Genomic DNA, 19109 nt, shown 5'->3' with positions numbered 1-19109 from the left:
CCTCTTACAGATGCCACCGTGTGTGTGTCCCTAGCTGCCAGATTTCCAGGTGCCCAGGTTTCTCACCTACAGAGGTGAGCTGTGTCAAAGCAGGTATCGATGGCCATGCATCCTGTTCCCCACCCTTTCCCCATCTCCTGCCTTGGAATCAGACGGCCTGGCTGTGACCTGTGCTACGCAACCTCCCCCATCCTCAGAGAGCTATAAGAAGGGACCTCAATTCTGCCATGGGCCCTGATCCCTCCTCAGAGGCCGCACTGTGCTGTTGTCTGTCTTTCCACGGCGTCAGTAACTCCTTACTCCAACTATCCATCGCAGTGTCCCCCCGACTCCGCATCTGTGACCCGCCAGAAACATTGGTGACGTTACCCGTGTGCAATTCGAGGGCTCCCACAACAATAATGGGCTTCAGCTCGTCAATCTCCTGTTCAAACGTGGCGTAGTGGAGAATTTCCGACCTGATCTCAGTCAGGGATGGGTTGTTGGCCAAAAACTCCTGTCAGGTAAGGCAACAGTTAATACTTCCTTCAGTCCTCTGGAGGCTCACACACACACACTTCTAACAGCTGAGTTGGAAGTCTGCAATTGCTCTATAGCGGGATTCCCGGACAGGGAGGGAGATGGGACCCTAAGACTCTCTGCTAGGAAGCAGTGTTTATTTGAACCAGCTGAAACTGGTTCCATGGATTCACATCCACAGGCTGAGCCCTGAGCACAACAGGGAGTAGTAATATATATATGTATATATATGTATATGTATATGTATATATATATATATATTCTCATTATCCCCACTAGCTTCATTCTGCCCCTACCCCCACCCCATCTCCATACACACACACACACACACACACACACACACACACACACACACACATACACTACCCTTCCTTAGTTCCCTTTATATTCTAGCCCTCTGCTCCCTTACACGACAACATACATTCTGGTCCAAGTTACAGGGTAGTCCAGTCATACCTGTGTGCGTAGATACTGACTGTGTCACACTGCCTTCCCTTTGTTCTGGGAGGGCCCTAACTGCAGCTCAGACCCTTTTACACTTGTCCACGCCAGGAGCCAATGGCTTGGAAAAGAACAAGATATCCTGGTAGGCCCTAGGATAACACTGGCATGGGTTAGTCTGGGTTTGGCAGCCCCCTTGTGTCTCTACCATGCATGGCTATCGTCTGTGTTCAAGCCGGGCCAGCTTGCAAAAGATCATCACAGATGGGCTTAACTGTTAAGTGTTGACCTTCCCTCATAGAAGGAGAGGGCAGGAAGGGTCATGGGACCCTCACCAAGCATCTAGTCACTTCCCACCCAACTGAATGCATGTCTGCCCTAACTGTCCATGGTGCTGACGGCCTCTTGGAAGGGCTAGAGAGCATGTGACAGAAAGGTCTAAAGGAAGGGGGCCCCATGTACACAGCCCACGGGGAAGGTATCATCCATGCTAGTGCAGCCCTCTCACAGGGCAGCTATTTTAGGGCCATTCGTGCTCTGTAAGTAGAGAAACTCATTTGTTCCCCAGGGGAATTTCTTCGGTTTGTCGTTGGGACTTCATAAGGAAGTAGGTATACGTGGCCTGGCCCTGCCAGAGCCTCACTGTTGTCAACGGCCTCAGGGAATCACTGTGAGATTAGCTTGTTGCTTGGCATCTGTGAGTTCCTGCCCTCTGCTCAGAGTTCTCTCATGATCCCCAGTAGCTTCATTCTGCTCCTATCCCCCCATCCCATCTCCATACACACACACACACACACACACACACACACACACACACACACACACACACACCTCAAGGGTCAGAGACAAACCAAAACCACCCCATCAGTAGAAAGACACCTTCACTTTCACATCCCGGTCCTCAGTCCACAGGGTCTTGTACTTCTGGAAGTCCTGCAGGGCCTCGTTGGCCGCCTTCCGGAGGGAATTCACGGAGGAGGAAAGGAGGAGGACCAGCTTGGAGATATCTTTGTGCTCTGCCACCCCAGGGTAGAAATTCTTCAGCTTCCTGGCAGGGATGATTTCTTCGAATGACCCTGAAAGCAGACGTTTCCAATGTAGACAGTATCTATATTCAACTCAAAGATATTATCAACTGTCATACGGACAGGGGTCTTTAAAAAAAAATACATGTGTGCAGTTGGGGGTTGGTTTGGTTACATATTAATTCATTGACTTGAAAGTCAAGATGACAACAAGGAGGCGTCAGCTCTCTCTTCCCACCACGTAGTTCCCAAGATGGAGACCAGGCTGTCAGACATGGTGGCAAGCATTTTTACCCACGGAGCCGTCTCACCAGCTCCAAATACTCCTATTTGTTTAGTGCGTGCGTGTGTGTGTGTGTGTGTGTGTGTGTGTGTGTGTGTGTGTGTCTTCTCAGGTATGCCATATTGCGGAGGTCAGCGATTAGCTTGTGGGAGTCAGTTCTCTCCTTCCACCATGTGGAAGACTCTGGAGACTCAACTCAAGACTTGGATAGTATTGTCAGGCTGGGCAGCAAGCATCTTAACCATCTCGCTGCCCCTCCCCCCTTTCTGTTTGAGACAGGAACTCATACTAGCCCAGGCTGGTCTTGAACTTGCAATGTAGCTAAAGAGGTCCTTGACGTCTGCTCCTCTTACAGCTATCTCCCTCTCGAGTGCTGGGACGATGGGTGTGTGACACCAAGATTGGCGAATGGCTTTTGATTGGCCCATGCAGTAATTAAAAAACAAACAAACAGAAAAAAATAAACCAGTTTTTGACAATTAAAAAGCATGAGTCTTCATGTGAAATTACAGACTCCCGGTTTCTCCCTTGAAACAGCATACCATGGGATTAGGGGCCCATGTTCCTGCATAGGAACAACAGCTTGGTTGACTGGAGCTATGGTGCTTACCCAGTTGCCTGTAATCCCATTTGCTCTGTTACTGAATCAGATTTACGCAAAATAAAGCACAAGGTGCTGGCTTAATCTGATTAGCTAGCTGACTGAGGCAGTGGCATGCGTTGGTAGGTTCGTGTTCTGTATTCCTGAGAAGTTCGCTGTCTAAAAGACCACATTTAAGGCTGAAGAGAGGGTGTAGCAGTTTAGAGTAAGCTGGGTTCCATTACCAGCATCTATGTGGTGGCTCACAACCGTTCAACACTCCAGTTCCAGGGAACTCGGTGCCCTTTTCTGATCTCAGTGGGCACCAGGCACACACGGGGTGCACAGAGAGACATGCAGGAAATGTACACATAAAATAAACCTAAAAACATTAAGACCATATCTGCTTATTCCTTCATGCTTTGAGACATTTGTTAGCAATTTGGGGCTATTACCCATCATGCAGCTGTGGAAGGCACATAGTTTATGAGAGCACACAGGACTCTGAAAGGAGAATCGGTGCTGGGGTTCCTTTTCACACTTTGCCTTTCAAAATGACTACAAAACAGTGATAAAACTACAAACCTTTGTTCACCTAGGACCAAAAACTAGAAAGAAATGACTGTGTGCGTCTATGGGTTAACTGGGTGTTGCAATTTTCTTACTGTCTTCCCTCTTCAGCAGCTTCCCCGTGCTTGGGTGGTTTTGATCAGTTCCCATGCGAGAGGAATTGTTAGGAATCGACTTGATCCGTCTGACCTGCTGCTGTCCCCAGTGGGCCACTCCTCTGCTGACCTCCAGGGTAAACTGGATCATTCGATTGATGGCTTGCTGAATGTCGTCCAGGCTAGGAACCATCACCTGTGGGAAGCAGCAGCCTGTGTGTAATCCTATCGGCACAAACAGCCCTCCCTGCCTCTGATTCTAGTCATCCAACTCCCCATGAGCAGTCAGAGCCTGTGGCAGGCTGCTTTTAGGTGAGGGTTGTGCCAGGAGACATCCAGCACCCTAGAAATTTCCCAGTTCTACTGCCGCTGGCCAAAAGGGTCCAGGAATCCACATCAGCAGACTAAAGTCAGAAGACAAGCCAAAGTACTGTGATTCCTTTGGCTTCTTTGAAATGTGTCAAAGCAGCTACAAAGCTCTCCTCTAGGAGGTCAGACTGTGGGTGTGGTGTTAGGAGGGACACAGGCTGTTCCTGATGTTACCTAGACCACCCTGTGTGGTTTGGGGTTCTAGGCAGCAGTAAGCAGCTGGGCTGCCATTGGAAAACACAGGAGCTTCACAACACTGTGCAGCTTCCTTTCACTCCACGCTGGGATATTCAACAGGGCTCCTCAAGATGCTGGAGTCAGAACAGGGACGGTTGCTAAGGTGATTTTATTGTAATGCTTTCTATTTGCTAATTGATAGAATATACCATGAGCCGTTTACAAGCAGGGTGGATGTGTGCATGTGTAAGTGTTGCTAGGTATCAAACCCAGTGCCCCTCTATACACTAAGCAAATGTTCTACCCCTGAGCTATACCTCAGCTCAAAGGTTTTAATAACAGACATAAATGGTGACATTTTTATTCTTAGTCAAGTCTAGGGGAAGTAAAGGTACATGCTCAGGGACTAAGAAAGTGTACCTCTTGCATAGGTTCCCAAGCTCAGTTCCCAGAACCCATGCTGGGTGGCTCATAACCATCTGTAGGTCCAGCTTCAGAGGATCTGACACCCTCTTCTGTCCTCCATGGGTACTGCAATCATGTACACACACACACACACACACACACACACACACACACACACACACACACAAAGAAATAATAAACTTTTAAAGTAAAATAAAATAAAAACACCCAGAACCAAGGTCTTACTCTAAGTGAAAGTCTAGTTCTCATGCAATTTTTTTTTAATTTTATTTATTAACTTATTTTTGCAATGCTGGAGACCCAAAGCCTCACACTCTAAACACTCACCAAATACTGTGTTTCTAAAATACATTACCAAAATATCACCGTCAACAGGACTTACCACATTAGGAATTGCAAGATGCACTTCGGTTTTTATAAAGGAAATGATATCTTCCGACCGTTTTCGCCCATGGCTAGAATGAACCGACAATGAACGTTAAGCCTGAATTTCAGTTTCTAACACTGTACATTTCCATCCTAAAAATAAAGTCCATCTTTAATCCTGGAAAAGCAAACACCCTTCCCCCCACCCAAGCTCAGGGAGCGTTAAGAAGAGGGGGCAGAAAGAATGGAAGAGCTGGAGGGGGGCTGTGCTGCGGAGTGCTGTGTCCTGGACGTGCGGTGACTCGCGCATCAATTACCTCTCCGCACCAATGGCCACCTGCACCAGACCTGCATGAGATCAAGCCGAAAACATCGGGCAGCATTACCCACTCGGCACTGGTAAGACTCACAGGGTAACCAAAAAAAAAAAAAAAAAAAAAAAGAGGACATGAAGGCAGGAAGGTGGTGGTGGGGGGTGTTGGAAGTGCCTGGGGAGGGTGAGAATAGGTTGTCAGGGGAAGATATGATCAATAAATATACAGTGTTTGCATGTATGAAATTGTGATAAAATCAATAAATGACACTGTACTTTTAAAATACTAAATAATACCAAGAGGAGGTTATTTATCATAGAACCATAAACTGCACAGAACTAAAACACAACAATTTGATACTCTCAGAAGGAAAATGGTAATCACACATACATGGCCTAATATTTGAGTGCTGGGCTTCCAATCGGTAACAACTAGTCATACAATGTCACTAAATGGCATTCTTTTGAGAGACTGGGACAGACAGACTCCAGGGTAGGCAGACAGATAGGGGGAGGGGACATGGCTAGGTAATAAAGGTGGTGAATTTCCAAAATGGCTGGAGTCCTCCTCACCCTCCCGACTTGAGACAAAAACCTGGCAGCTCTAAACAAAGGCCTTGTAGGCTTTTGTCTCCCATCAGCAGACCCCCTGCTGATGGAATGGCCCAACAAGGCCAAGGATGGATAGGGACATGTCACACTACAGTTCTGGGCCAATCAACTGTCCCAGCTTTCTTCAAACTGGCCAGCCCTAAAGTCGGGGAGGAAAGCCCTTCAGAGGCTTTAGAATCCCCCAGGCTCTCGGGAAGAGAATGGAGTTGCCAGCTTTCCCAGTCCCCTCTGCTTTACTGAGGTCTTTTTCTCTGTCTGCTGTGTGCCTGTGTCTCCTCACCCTCGATAACCCTTTCTTCACCTGCTGATTCCGTCTGCAGCTGTCTGCAGTGCCTGTAACACGCGAGAGCTTTCGTGCCTTTTAATTCTTTAATTAGCAGAGAAAACAAATCTGATTAAGACCCCCTAGACTGTATCAATTTGTCCTCAGGCTTGTAATAATGGAGACTACCGCCAACAGAAACCATACTTTATGTCATTTATTTATTTTTATATTACTGGGGTTAAGACGAGGTCTTTGTGTACGCTAAGAAAATATTCTACTACTGAGCTACATCTCCAGTCTTCATTTTCTTCTTACTTTGAGACAGGGCTTCACCAAGTTGCCCAGGCTGACCTTGAACCTATGATTCTCCTGCCTTAACCTCCTAAGTACCTGGGATTATGAGTTTGTGCCAGACCCAGGCTCATACACTTTTTAATAGACACTCCTACATGATTAGACATGGAAGAAATAAATTGTTATGGTCCATTTTCAGTATGAGGTGTAATGACAGTTCATCCTGGCTGCAGGGAAGCAGGAGGTGATAGGCCCCTCCCCTAGCTGGCAGCTGGAGACGGAGAGCTGGACAATTGCAGATATCCTGTAATGGAGCCCACCATCAGAAAAGGGACAGTCCCAAGCCAAACACTGTTCATAAGCTACAGTTCTATGTCCTGAAACAACAGGATGGTGAATTTGGGACAGGGACAAGTCCTGGCCGGCAAGGAGAGAAGACAGGAAATTTTACAGTCAGGGGCTTTAAAAACTACTATCTTGGGCTAGCCTATTTTCGCCTTTTCTCTAGGCTGGCGCCCTTTCTGCAGAACGGTTTATTAACAACTGTTTCGTTTCCACTTGCCTCTGAAATTTGTTATTATCTTATTTCCCACAGACAGGAGATCCCATTCAAAGACTTACAGAAATTGCTTTTTAAACAATACCACTCATGTCTAGACACAGACACATGGGCCCACACACAGAGATGAGAATTAGTCTGATGAGCGGCCTCTGCCTCGACACCCATTGCTCTCCTAGACAAGATTATTTGGAAAATGCAGACTTTCCGGTCTCTTTCTCCTTGTGAATACAAGAAATGCTGTCATTGGGACAAAAAGACCTGTCTGTGGAGGAGCACCAATGGAGAGATGGGACCAAAAGAGAGATAAAGCCGTAAAGATAAAGTCCAAAAGCACACACTCGGCCCCCATTCTTCCAGTAAACAAAAGAGCACCAACTCAGTCTCCCAACGAGAGACCCAGGAAAACAAGAGGGGGCCGAGATACAAAGGACACAATCTGAGAGCCAGAGAAAGCTCCCCAAAAGGGCAAGCTGCCCAACCAAAAGGCATCAGATAAGCACCTCCACCTGCTCCAGAAACCAAGAGGGTAGCCACACTTCCTTCTCCCCACCCCCTCCCCTGCCTCCTGCTTGCTGGCTGTAGGCTGGGGCTGTGAAACCTCCCCCATCCTCAGAGAGCTATAAGAAGAAACCCCCACCCATGCCCAGCCACACACCCCTCCACTCTCCCACCCTTCTACCCTTCTTCAGAGCCCCTACCATGCTGCCTCTGGTGCTGGAGCCTGAACTGCTCAGAGCCCCCTCCACGCTGTTGTCTGTCTGCCCATGGTGTTCATGATAATATATGAACGTTAATAATGATATATTATTAGTTCTGTTCATTTAGAAAATGCTAGTATAGCTACATAGCTTGGGATACATAAGACCCTGTCTCAAAAATAAACAAACAGGTAAGTAATGAAGTAAAAGGTATTATTGAATTACATTGTTATAGGCAGTTTAGCCAACATACTTAGCACATTTTCAACTTGCCTTCCCACAAATATTCTCCGTTTCATTGTGTCCAAAGACAAGCGTGTCGCTTTTTGTAGACTGTCCAGTAATTGATGAGAGAAGAAAGCATAGACCTCCTTGCATTCCTGTAATAAGAAATCATGTTACATTTAATACCAGAAATGAACTCCTCACGTCCCCAAAGCAGCGGCTCAATATTGGAAGTGACAGGCGAGCGGTAAGAAAGAATAAACCAGGCAATTTCAATAACACTGGAGAAATACATTCAACCCTACATTTCTTGCCTGGGTTTCTTCAGACACATACATAACAATATTTGTGAATGTATGAAGAGTGCTTGCAGAAACAGCCTAGCAAGCCACGTGAGGGCAGACCCAACGGCAGAATTGCAAAAACAAAAAACCCCAAAAAAACAAAAAACCAGTGTGTTTGAATAATCCAGGTTTGCTCAATATTCGATAAGGCACACTGAAACTTGAGTATGAGGTTTCTCAATGCTTGGTGTAGGGGATGGGCAGAGGGGGATACACTCTCCTCTCTCTCCTCATCACCTACAGTCCTGAGTCACTAGTCCACAAACCCCACAGTAAATACCTTTTTAAACTCGTCTTCCTTGTCATTGGTGTCAACCTCCTTTGTCTCAGCCTCATAGTCAAGGCTATCACCCTCTTCTGTCTCGCTTCCAAAAACAACATGCTTCCTCTGCTCTGGACATAGAAGATAAAACAAAAATGTAACACTTGAATTTCCAGAGTTACACTTACCCTATATGACCAAGCCTTATTGGGAAGCTTTTTTGTTGTTGTTGTTTAATTTTTCATTTTTATTTTATGTGTATGAGTATTTTGTCTATGGGAATCTATGTGCACTACATGTGTGCAGTGCCTGCAGATGCCAGAAGGGAGACTGAAACCCTGGAGCTGGATTAACAGACCATTGTGAGCTGCCATGTGGATCGGGGGAACTGAACCTGGGACCTCTGTAAGAACAGCCAGGACTCTTAACTGTCCAAGAAGCTCTTTTTAAAAATTAACTAAAAAAAAAAAAGGTTCGTACCAAAAAAAACTGTATTTAAAGTTTCTTTTACATTCCTTCTACTAGGAATTCAATTTAAAATATTCATCTCAAAAGACACACTATTCAACTAAAAATCTTTGTATTTAGAATTCAGAGGAAAACAAAACAAAACAAAACATTAGGGAGGACCTGAATTTAGTTTGTAACAGTCACATAAAAAGTTGAGAATGGGGGCTGGAGAGATGGCTCAGAGGTTAAGAGCACTGGCTGTTCTTCCAGAGGTCCCGAGTTCAATTCCCAGCAACCACATGGTGGCTCACAACCATCCATAATGAGATCTGGTGCCCTCTTCTGGCCTGCAAGCATGCATGTAGGCAGAACACTGTGTACATAATAAATAAATAAATCTTTAAAAAAAAAAATTAAAAAAAAAAAAAAAAGTTGAGAATGGTGGCATGCTTGTAATCCCAACATTGAAGATGGATTGGTGGATGGATGGATAGATAGGTGGATGGGTGGATGGATAGGTGATGGATGGATAGATAGGTGGATGGGTGGATGGATAGGTGGATGGATGGATAGATAGGTGGATGGGTGGATGGATGGATGGATGGGTGGATGGATGGATGGAAAAGTGGATGGATGGACAGATAGGTAGGTGGGTGGGTGGATGGATGGATGGTGGATGGATGAACTGGTGGATGAATTGGTGGATGGATGGATTAATGGATGGATGGATGGATAGGTGGATGGATAGATGGATGGATGGATGAATTGGTGGATGGATGGATGGATGGATGGATAAATTGGTGGATGGATGGATGGATGGATGGATGGATAAATTGGTGGATGGATGGATGGGATGGATGGATGGATGGATGGATGGATGGATGGATGGATGGATGGATGGATGGATGGATAGGTGGATGAATGAATGGATAGATGGATGGATGGATGGATGGATGGGTGGATGGATGGATGGGTGGATGGATGGGTGGATGGATGAATGGATGAATAGATAGGTGGATGGATGGATGGATGGATGGGTGGATGGGTGGATGGGTGGATGGGTGGATGGGTGGATGGGTGGATGGGTGGATGGGTGGATGAATGAATAGATAGGTGGATGCCTGGGACTTATTGGCCAGCTGACCTAGCTAAACTGATGAATTCTGGGCCACTAAGAGATGCTGCCAAAAAAAAATGAAAATTTAAAAAATGTTAAGAAAAAAACTTTTTTAAATCCCAGGCGTGGGCTGGGAGACAGCTCAGTGGGTACAAGTGTTTGGTGGCAGCCTGATGACCTGCGTTCTACCCCGGTGTTCACACAGCAGTAAGAGAAAACAGACTGCCACACGTTACCCTCCGACCCACACAGAAAAAAAAATATTATATATATAAAAATAATATATAAACATAACACAACACATAAATGTAGTTTTTAAAAATGTAAACCCAGGTAGACAGCATCCCCAGGGATGTCATCAGAGACTGACCCCTGACCTCCACGTGAACATGCACACATGGGCACCAGCACACACACCGAAAGGAAAAAATAAAATCAACAGTAAGGAAAGAATGGGAGATAACTGCACATCACATCTTTCTAGGTCACTCAGTGACTGACACCTGAGAATTCTGACGTAATGAGCTCACCCTCTGTGACACTTTTGGTGTGAACTAACCGTGTGGGAAACTAAGGTGACACAAGCCATGCTGTGCCCACACACTCTCTGGAGGTCAGGGCTTCCCCGGCTGGCATGGTGACACTCTGGGCCCCACAATCCTTTGCTCCTGGGGCCATCGTGGAGGATGTTTCCAGCATCCCAACCCAGAAGCCAGTAGCATCCGCCCACACTGTGCTTCCACCAAAAGATTTCTCCAAGCTCTGCTCTCTGGTGGCCTCGTCCCTCACAGAGAATTGCTGTGGTCTCTTAAGTCACGGATCGAACATCGCCAGGGAACTCATTAAAAAGACAAACTCATGGGCCTAGTGTATCCAATCAGTCTCTCTCAGACTCTGTCTGTCTGTCCTTCTTCCTCTCCCTCCTTTCTTATAGTACCACTCCAGTGGGATCTCTGTTTGACTGGAATGTTCCCCCAGCTCACTGAAAAAAGCCCGCTCCCCTTCAGGTGCCTTGGTACTTAGCTAACATATCTGACCTCTGACCTCTCCTAGACAGAGCCCTTCAGCATTGCATTGGCAGCACACCCTGAGTCTAGTCAGAGGCCTGACTTGTAAAACCCAGCCTTGTACTGCAACCCTGAGCAGAGGATGCTGGGAAGTGTAGGCGTTTGGGTGACCTGGGCCTCTGACTGACAGGGACAAAACCTTCTGAGGCTAAAGAGTAAAACCACCAACTACAAACTTCTACCCAGTCAGTTCTTATGTAGAGCTCAAAAAAAAAAAAAAAAAAAAAAAAAACTTGGTTTTAACCAAACAAATCTTCCGTTGCAAATTTACCCAATGACAGGGCAATCTCAGGGAACCTCAAACCATCATGTTCTTAAACACCAACCCAGAAGCAGAAAATGCACAATTCCCCAGCAGGGAATTTAAAGTCACACAGCCCTCATAAACAGGTTCAGATTCAGCAGCTTATGGCTTGGGCTTATAAGCATGTATTTACTGGAATTATTGGGGCCCTGGCTTCTTCCAGCAAAATAAGAAATTCTAAAACATTTGGAGAACAGGAAACACACACACCAAAAATAAATAAATAAATAAATAAATAAATAATTTCAAGCTCTTTAAATAGCTGGTAAGATGAGGAATTTTCTCTCATCCCCAGTCAGACGTACTCAACACACTGGGGCAGAGTTGGACGTTTAAGACTGAAATCTCAGGGTTGAGAGACAGCTAGGCCCTCAGGAGAATCTGCTGCTCTTCCAGAGAACCTGAGTTCAGTTTCCATCATCCATGACAGGAGGGTCACACTTGCCTATAACTCCAGCTCCAGGGGATCGGACGCCCTCACACACATGGCTCACACTCACAAAGACACATACATGTAAATAAAAAATAAAGAAATCTTTAAAAACAAAAAGACGGGGCTGGAGAGATGGCTCAGAGGTTAAGAGCACCGGCTGCTCTTCCAAAGGTCTTGAGTTCAATTCCCAGCAACCACATGCTGGCTCACTACCATCTGCAATGAGATCTGGTGCCCTCTTCTGGCCTGCAGGGATGCGTGTAGGCAGAACACTGTATACACAATAAATCTTTAAAAAAAAAAAAAAAAAAAGACATGGAGCTCCTCACGCACGCACGCCATCCTTTAATCAAGGGTGTGGGGGCGGGATACACACCATGGTGTGATCTTTGCTGCCATTGCTCTGAAATGACAGCATTCAGTTCTGCCCAGAACCCCTGAGGCATTCCTAAGTGGGAACACACAGCTAATTCTGCAGAAAGGGCTGGGGTAGGTGGAGGTATCGTAAAACGTGGTCTTGCCCAAATTAGAATTTTCAGAGCCATGAAAATTATAGATTTTGCTCTTTAGGTGTTTAAAAAAAAAAAAGAAAGAAAAATGAGTCAAAAGGCCAAAGTGACATTAGAATATACATATGAATATGTGCGCGCGTGTGCGCGCGCGCGTGCACACACACACACAGAAAGAGAAAACTAGGATTTCAAGGACCCCACTATTCCCTTAACTGCCGCCAGAAGCTCATAGGGTCTAAGTTGTTTGTGCCTACACTGTGGATGACCCTGGACACCTGCTTTCCCTTTGGGAAGCTGAAACCTTGCTATCTGTGAAGGAGGAGGTACCCACGGGGGGACCCAGGCTCAGCTCTTGGGACTCAGACATTTCCTCGTGGATTACCTGGCACCGGTTTGGCTGGCTTCCCGGTGTATTTAACTTCGTAGATTTGCTCAAATATTGATATAAGCTCTTTCACAGCTTCTTCCACATGCCTGCTCTTGTGGTTTAGAATATCAGCCCATTCCTTTGTGTACATCTATTAAACAGATAAATCACCATTAATTTTCAGACACCTTAAAAACACCATGAAATTATTGTGACTTTACTTTCTACAGCTATGATCAATTCCACTTGAAAGTCGCTAGAGGGGCTGGATACGCAGCTCAGGGGCAGGGCACTCACCTTGCATGGTCCTAGGTTCTATCCCCAGTACTTCGAGAAGAGATTGACAGATAAGGTCTTGTTGCTGTGATAAAACACTGACCAAAACCAACTTGGGGGCATGTATTTGGCTTACATTACCCATCACAATCCATCACTGAGTGATCTTAACCACTGAACCAGCTCTCCACCCCCTAAGCAGCTGAAGTTTACAGTGTACCTGCTCTGGGCTTTTTTCTTTTAAACGCTAATAAAATTGCCCTTGAGCTTCTGTTTGAGTCCTTTCTCAATTTTATTTTTTATTTACATGACTAAAAATCCCAAGAGAGGATCCCAATCCCCAGTATCATCCAGCAGTCAAGAAGGGACACACCAAATTTTCCAGTAACGCTACCACAGCCAAATATATATAAGATGACCCAACAATTTCACTTTCGGATGTATATCCACCCAAATCAGTTCCAACATCCACAAAAAACACACACATACGTTCAGTATAAAATTGAATGTTATAAGCTATCCAAATGTCCCCAACAGCCTGGGTAAATTGCAACAAACTTATACAATAGAATAACACACTGTCAAGAGATGGAAAGAATAAGATGAATCACATCTATGTAAATACAGAGACCACGCTCTGCACTACACCACTGGTATGAAGTGGGGATCAAAAAACAAGGAACAGAATGCACAGTGACTGAATGACACTTCAGATCTGTGTACCAGAGGGCTAGAGAGATGGCTCTATGATTAAGAGCACTGACCTCTCTTGCAGAGGACCCAGATTCGATTCCCAGCACCTACATGGCAACTCATAACCATCTATAACCCCAATCCCAGGTGATCCAACACCCTTTTCTAGCTGCCTCAGGCACCAGAATGCATCTGGTACACAGACATGCATGTAAGCAAAACACCTATACACATAAAAAATTTTAATTAAAGGAAAGATTTGTGCACCTTTTAGGTATGTGTCCATAAATACAAATCAATAAAACAGGAAAACAACACAGACTGAAATGTCAGTGGAGGAGGATGCTAAGGAGGTTAGATCTTATGCTGTAATGACTAGATGCCACTGTTATTGAAGGAAAGTTGTGTAATCAGATAAGGTGGCAATATGGCTGGATATCATGGCCAGATGCGGAAGCAGGGAAGGAGTCAGGCCACAGTGTTAAGCTGAGCTTAAAGGCCTGACCCAAGAAACAGGTAGTGGCTACAGGAAAGAAGAGGCGATCTGAGCAAAATCTAGCAAAACCTGGCTTGGTTTTAAGGCTAAATGGACTTCGGAAATGGAACGTGGTAGGGTGATGAGCCCCAGGTTTCTCAGTGACTTAACAAGAAAACATGTGTAATCAAACCATAAGGAGAATGGCAGCTGGGCATGGGGCCCAGGCCCTTAATCCCAGCCGGTCAAGAGGCAGAGGCAGGTGAATGTCTGTGAGTTCAAAGCCAGCCTGGTCTAAATAGGGAGTTCCAGGCCAGCCAGGGATACATAACAAGAACCAGTTGGAAGGAAGAGAAGAAAAGGGGAGGGGAGGGGAGGGGGGGGGAGGGGTGGGGAGAGGAGGAGGAAGCAAAGGAAGGTAGAAAGCTGACTGAGAGAGGAGCCATGAAACACTGACAGGGTCCCAAGGAGTCCCGCATTAGTTTAAGGGCATTCGTAAATAGTATACCCAGGTGTGGCCCTGGGTTGAGCCGCTGGAGCCACAGAAGTCTTTGATGCGTAGGCTATTTCCCACAAAAGCTAGGCGGAGGGGGGAGGAAGAGGAAAAAAGGAAGGAGGAAGAGGAGGAAAAGAAAAAAATGGCTTAGGTGTCCACGTCTAGACTGCGAGTTCACACGTCAGGCCAGTGACTCGAGGCTCCTGCTGTCCTAATGAACCTGTACCTCGTTGAGGGTCAGCATGTCCTCGACTCGGGTAGCGCCACTGTCCGACAAGGAAATTAGCAACGTCTTGGCTATCTCCTTCAGAACTGTGTCGATATGCATTTCACACAGGTCATTGACCTACCGGCAGGAAAAGGACACGCAAAAAGTAAAGAGTGAGGAACGGCCCTCTTTCCCTTTCACACTACTAACATTTTTACCCCAAAATGCGCTGGAGGCATAACATCCATTTACAGAACCGAATCTAGAAATTCCCAACCTGGGTCAAGCCCAAGCTGGTTAACAACAGTTCAGGAGAATGTGTACAAAGGAGCCATGACACGGGTCTAAAGCGCCGTGGGCCCGAGCACCACTAATAGGCATGGCTTTCTTTGCTCCTCATCTTGCACACATGAGCCTTTCATGTCCCTGCTTTACAGCTAAAGACACCAAGGCTCAGAAGAAGAAAGAAAAGCAGGAAAGGGCACACAGCTAGGAAAAAGCAGAGGACCCTGGCCATGTGTGGCTGGCTCCAAAGCCTCTGAGTTCGTGACACCATGACACCACACAGAGATGTGCATGTTTTAGACAACAGACGCATGAGCAATCAACAGGCCATCACCCGTTAGACCACTGTGTCATTTGGCCAACGTCAGACACATGTTAATGTATGTGTTTCAGTACGGGGAAAGTGGGTGCTAATGCAGGTGCCCGCAGAGGTCAGAGGTGGCAGGTCTCTGTGGAGCTGGAGTTACGGGCAGGCGTGAGCAGCCAGACATGTGTCCCGGGAACCGAACGCAGGTCCTCTGCAGAGTGGGACTCGCTCTGAACCACTGAGCCACCTCTCCAGCCCAAACCATACCCTTTAAAGTGAGTAAACCACTGCCTGTACCTTGAGTATTTGTGTGCGTGGCTCTGAAAGCGTATTGTTTTTACCTTCTTTAGAAGCTGGTTGAACATATCCAAAACAGACTCAACCTCATGGAAGAAGCTCTCCAGCATTAACGATGACCACGTCAGTATTGTGAGCCCTTGCCTCAGCACAGATTCCACCTAGGAAGAGCAAAAAGGTTTCCCACTGCTCACAGGAGTCTTCCACAAGAGCCTCTGTTGCTACTTGAAAATACTGTGTGATGTATTTCCTTAATTCAATTCTCCCACCATTGTACCTAATAGAGATTCCTTTTGTTTTAAATCATCTTCGGGTGTCCTGAAAGGAGCCATAAATTTTTACAAAGTGCTCACAACTCACGTTTACTTGTTTTACAAAGGTAACAAAACCTAGACAAGGAATCATTCCATGGTAAGAGAGGGAGGGAGGGAGAGGGGAGGAAGAGGGGAGGAAGAGGGGAGGGAGAGACGGGGGAGGGGAGAGAGAGAGGGAGAGAGCTGTAAAGTTGAAATGAGAAAGACAGATGGTCTAGGCAAGGAGATGTGTTCTGAGATCCATAATCTATAGAACAGGAATCTAATTTTAAATCGGAGAAATCAATATGAACCACCGGCGTCACCAACCTTTTTCATTTTAGGGGTCATGAGATTGACAAACACAGAAGGCACTTCCTGGCATAAATCGTCGTAATACTGCAGAAGGCCCTGTACAAAGTCAAAACGGCAGAGCTTACTTTAATTCACAGTGAAGCAATGACCACAGTTTGGCTCAGACCAGAAGGGCTTCATTGCACCTGATTTTCCCACATGGGTCTGCCAGGATGGGAACTGCTCATTTTAATTTATACTGACTGACCATACTCTTTCATGAGCTGTCAATCATAAGGACATTCCCTTTCAATTCAATCAAACGTGTTCATGTCACTTCTTAATTTCTCGGTTTTTCACATACCTTGCTTTTCTCTCTTCATTTTGTAAAACTGGATAATTATCATTTCATGGTATCTGTTATTACACATTTTTATCTTTTGGGTCTTTTTTTTTCATTAATTTGTTTGTTTAAGACAGGGAGGGTCTCAAGTAGCCTAGGCTGGCCTTGAACTCCTGGTCTTCTTGCTTCCACCTCCCAGGTGCTAGATTACAGGCTGGGCTCCTAATATTTTTACCCATGAAAACATACTCACCACTGGGGCTGGAGAGATGGCTTGTAGTTAAGAGTGCTTGTTCCTCAAGCCAAGGACCAGAGATCACGTCCCAGTGCCCAAGTTGGCTGGCTCACAAACACCTGTAACTCCAGGTCCAAGGCCCCCAGTGCCCTCTTCTGACCTCTTTGGGCACCCATGTTCACAAGTGGCATATACTACACACACACACACACACACACACATCTTTAAAAAACACTCATCACTGAAGTCATGATTGATTCTTAATTTTTTTTCTTTTTTAAAGATTTAATTTTTATTTTATGTATATTGGTGCTTATATTACGACTGCAAACCATGTGCATGCAGTACCCAGAGAGGCCAGAAGAGGGTGCTGGGTCCCAAGGACTGGATACAAATGGTTGCTGCTGCAAGAGCAAGACCTCTTAACCGATTAGTCATTGTTCCAGCCCCTGCTTCTTAAATCTAAATAAATTCAACTGCTCCACACAACCAGCATGGATGAGCCTTTATTTTCCTTACAGAGATGACCCACAATGACCAATTTGGGCTGCTTTGTTGTAACTTATTGCAGGGTGTGGTGGGAGATGTGGAATAAAGTTGCTTTACTGGTTTTTAAGTGACTTCAGTTTTAATTAATAGTTTCAGAGTTCTTGATTCCTTCAGCCGGGACACTCAGCAAGCAACTTTGACTTTCATGATGTCACCCAATGCTAATGAGATCCCATGAGATAAAAATGGTGGCAGCCTCCGGGACTTGCCATGCAGAAACCCAAAGCATTTGATACCAAGTGCACGGTCTCCACGATGCCAATGAACCTCTGGGGTGGAGGGTTCTGTAACAATCATACCCTGTTTTGCTAAGAGCCGAAACTCTTTGAAGAAGAGACATAAATGGCTGTGGCATTGGATTGGGCAAAGATTTCTCAAACAGGACAACGAAAACACAAGAAATAAAATAAACCATTAGATGTATTGAACTTCATCAAAATACAAAATGCTTTTATCTCAAAGTGCATCACTGGTCAGGCATAGTGATCCACACCTTTAATCCCAGCACTTGAGCAGCAAAGGCGGGCAGACATCTGTGAGTTCAAGACCAGCCTGGTCTACGTAGAGAGTTTTAGGTAAACTAGAGCTATATAGGGAGTCCTATCTAAAAAAGATTTTAAAAAAAAATCATTAACAAAAGAAAACAACCCACAGAATGGGAGAAAAAAATCAAATCTAATATCTAATAACATACTAGTATCTACAAAGACCTATTATCATTCAAAAATTAAAAAGACAAACAACCCAATTTTAAAATGAGCAAAGGGTCTGATGAGGCAGCATAACTTTATGACAAAACTCTATACCTCCAAAAAACCTACAAACAGCCAATAAGCTCATGAAAAGATGGATAGCATCACTAATCACCAGGGAAACATGAATACAAACCATATGGAAATACTGAACCAGAATACCACAAATGCAAAGGACAGGCACTAACAAGTAACGGAAGGATGTAGCAAACCCAGATTCACCCTCGCTCACTGGAAGGGAAATACAGTGATGGTGTCACTTCGTCACTTCTGAGAACAGCCTAGTTCTTTACAAGGTTTCATGTGGGATTAGCAAATTAATGAAACCTAGCGATTTCACTTGTGTAGACAAAAGCCCAAGAGAGTAAAGACATTCCTCCGTCAAAAACTTAGATGCCAACAGTCACAGCCACATTTATTCATAAAAGCCACAAAACAGAAGCAGACCAAATGCTCATCTGTTGAGTGGCAATCTTCCAAGAATAAATCCTTTCATCTTGGAGGGAAGCCTGTTAAGACCAGGTGGTTAGAAAGGAGGTAAATCATTCCACCCTGCAAAGAAAATTCTTCAGCACAGGAAGTCAACAACTCAAAGGCTTCAGGAAGTCCCTGAAACTGGCCAGATTCACTAGGTCCCTCCCCCTCCAAGCATACATAAACTATAAGGACTGCTGTGAGGCACTTTCAGACAAGACAAGTCACCTGAAAGAATCAGAGACAGGTCAAACTGCCCAGAAGCCTCTCAGACCAGCCCAACCCTCCGGAAGAACCAGAGAGTAGTTGAACTGCCTGAATACAGACCAGACAAGCTGCCTGAAAGAGACTGAGACCAACAGAGCTTCTCAGAAAAGACACTCTCCAACCTGTTGATCTGCCTGCAGGGTGTGCAGTGCACTCCAGGCTTCCAGCTTTCACAATCTGTCCCCCATG

General features: G+C 45.5%; 1 protein-coding gene across 1 annotated transcript in view; it reads right to left on the bottom strand.

The window, feature by feature from the left end:
• The window catches only part of Dnah8 (dynein axonemal heavy chain 8), a 227096-nt gene that overhangs the window by 169799 nt on the left and 38188 nt on the right, over positions 1-19109 (bottom strand). Inside the window, exons 15-24 of the mRNA XM_052744492.1 lie at positions 16337-16417; positions 15758-15874; positions 14843-14962; positions 12692-12827; positions 8445-8557; positions 7845-7975; positions 4868-4940; positions 3514-3709; positions 1840-2036; positions 370-496 (exon numbers count right to left, since the gene is read on the bottom strand). Of these exons, the coding sequence (XP_052600452.1) occupies positions 370-496; positions 1840-2036; positions 3514-3709; positions 4868-4940; positions 7845-7975; positions 8445-8557; positions 12692-12827; positions 14843-14962; positions 15758-15874; positions 16337-16417 (1291 nt within the window). The remainder of the gene's footprint in view (positions 1-369; positions 497-1839; positions 2037-3513; positions 3710-4867; positions 4941-7844; positions 7976-8444; positions 8558-12691; positions 12828-14842; positions 14963-15757; positions 15875-16336; positions 16418-19109) is intronic.

This window comes from Peromyscus californicus, unplaced genomic scaffold (genome assembly GCF_007827085.1).
Source record: "Peromyscus californicus insignis strain IS unplaced genomic scaffold, ASM782708v3 Scaffold_19__1_contigs__length_69161282, whole genome shotgun sequence".
Taxonomy (NCBI): domain Eukaryota; kingdom Metazoa; phylum Chordata; class Mammalia; order Rodentia; family Cricetidae; genus Peromyscus; species Peromyscus californicus.
The sequence above is the reverse complement of the archived record's forward strand: the minus strand, read 5'-3'. Positions and strand labels throughout refer to the sequence as shown.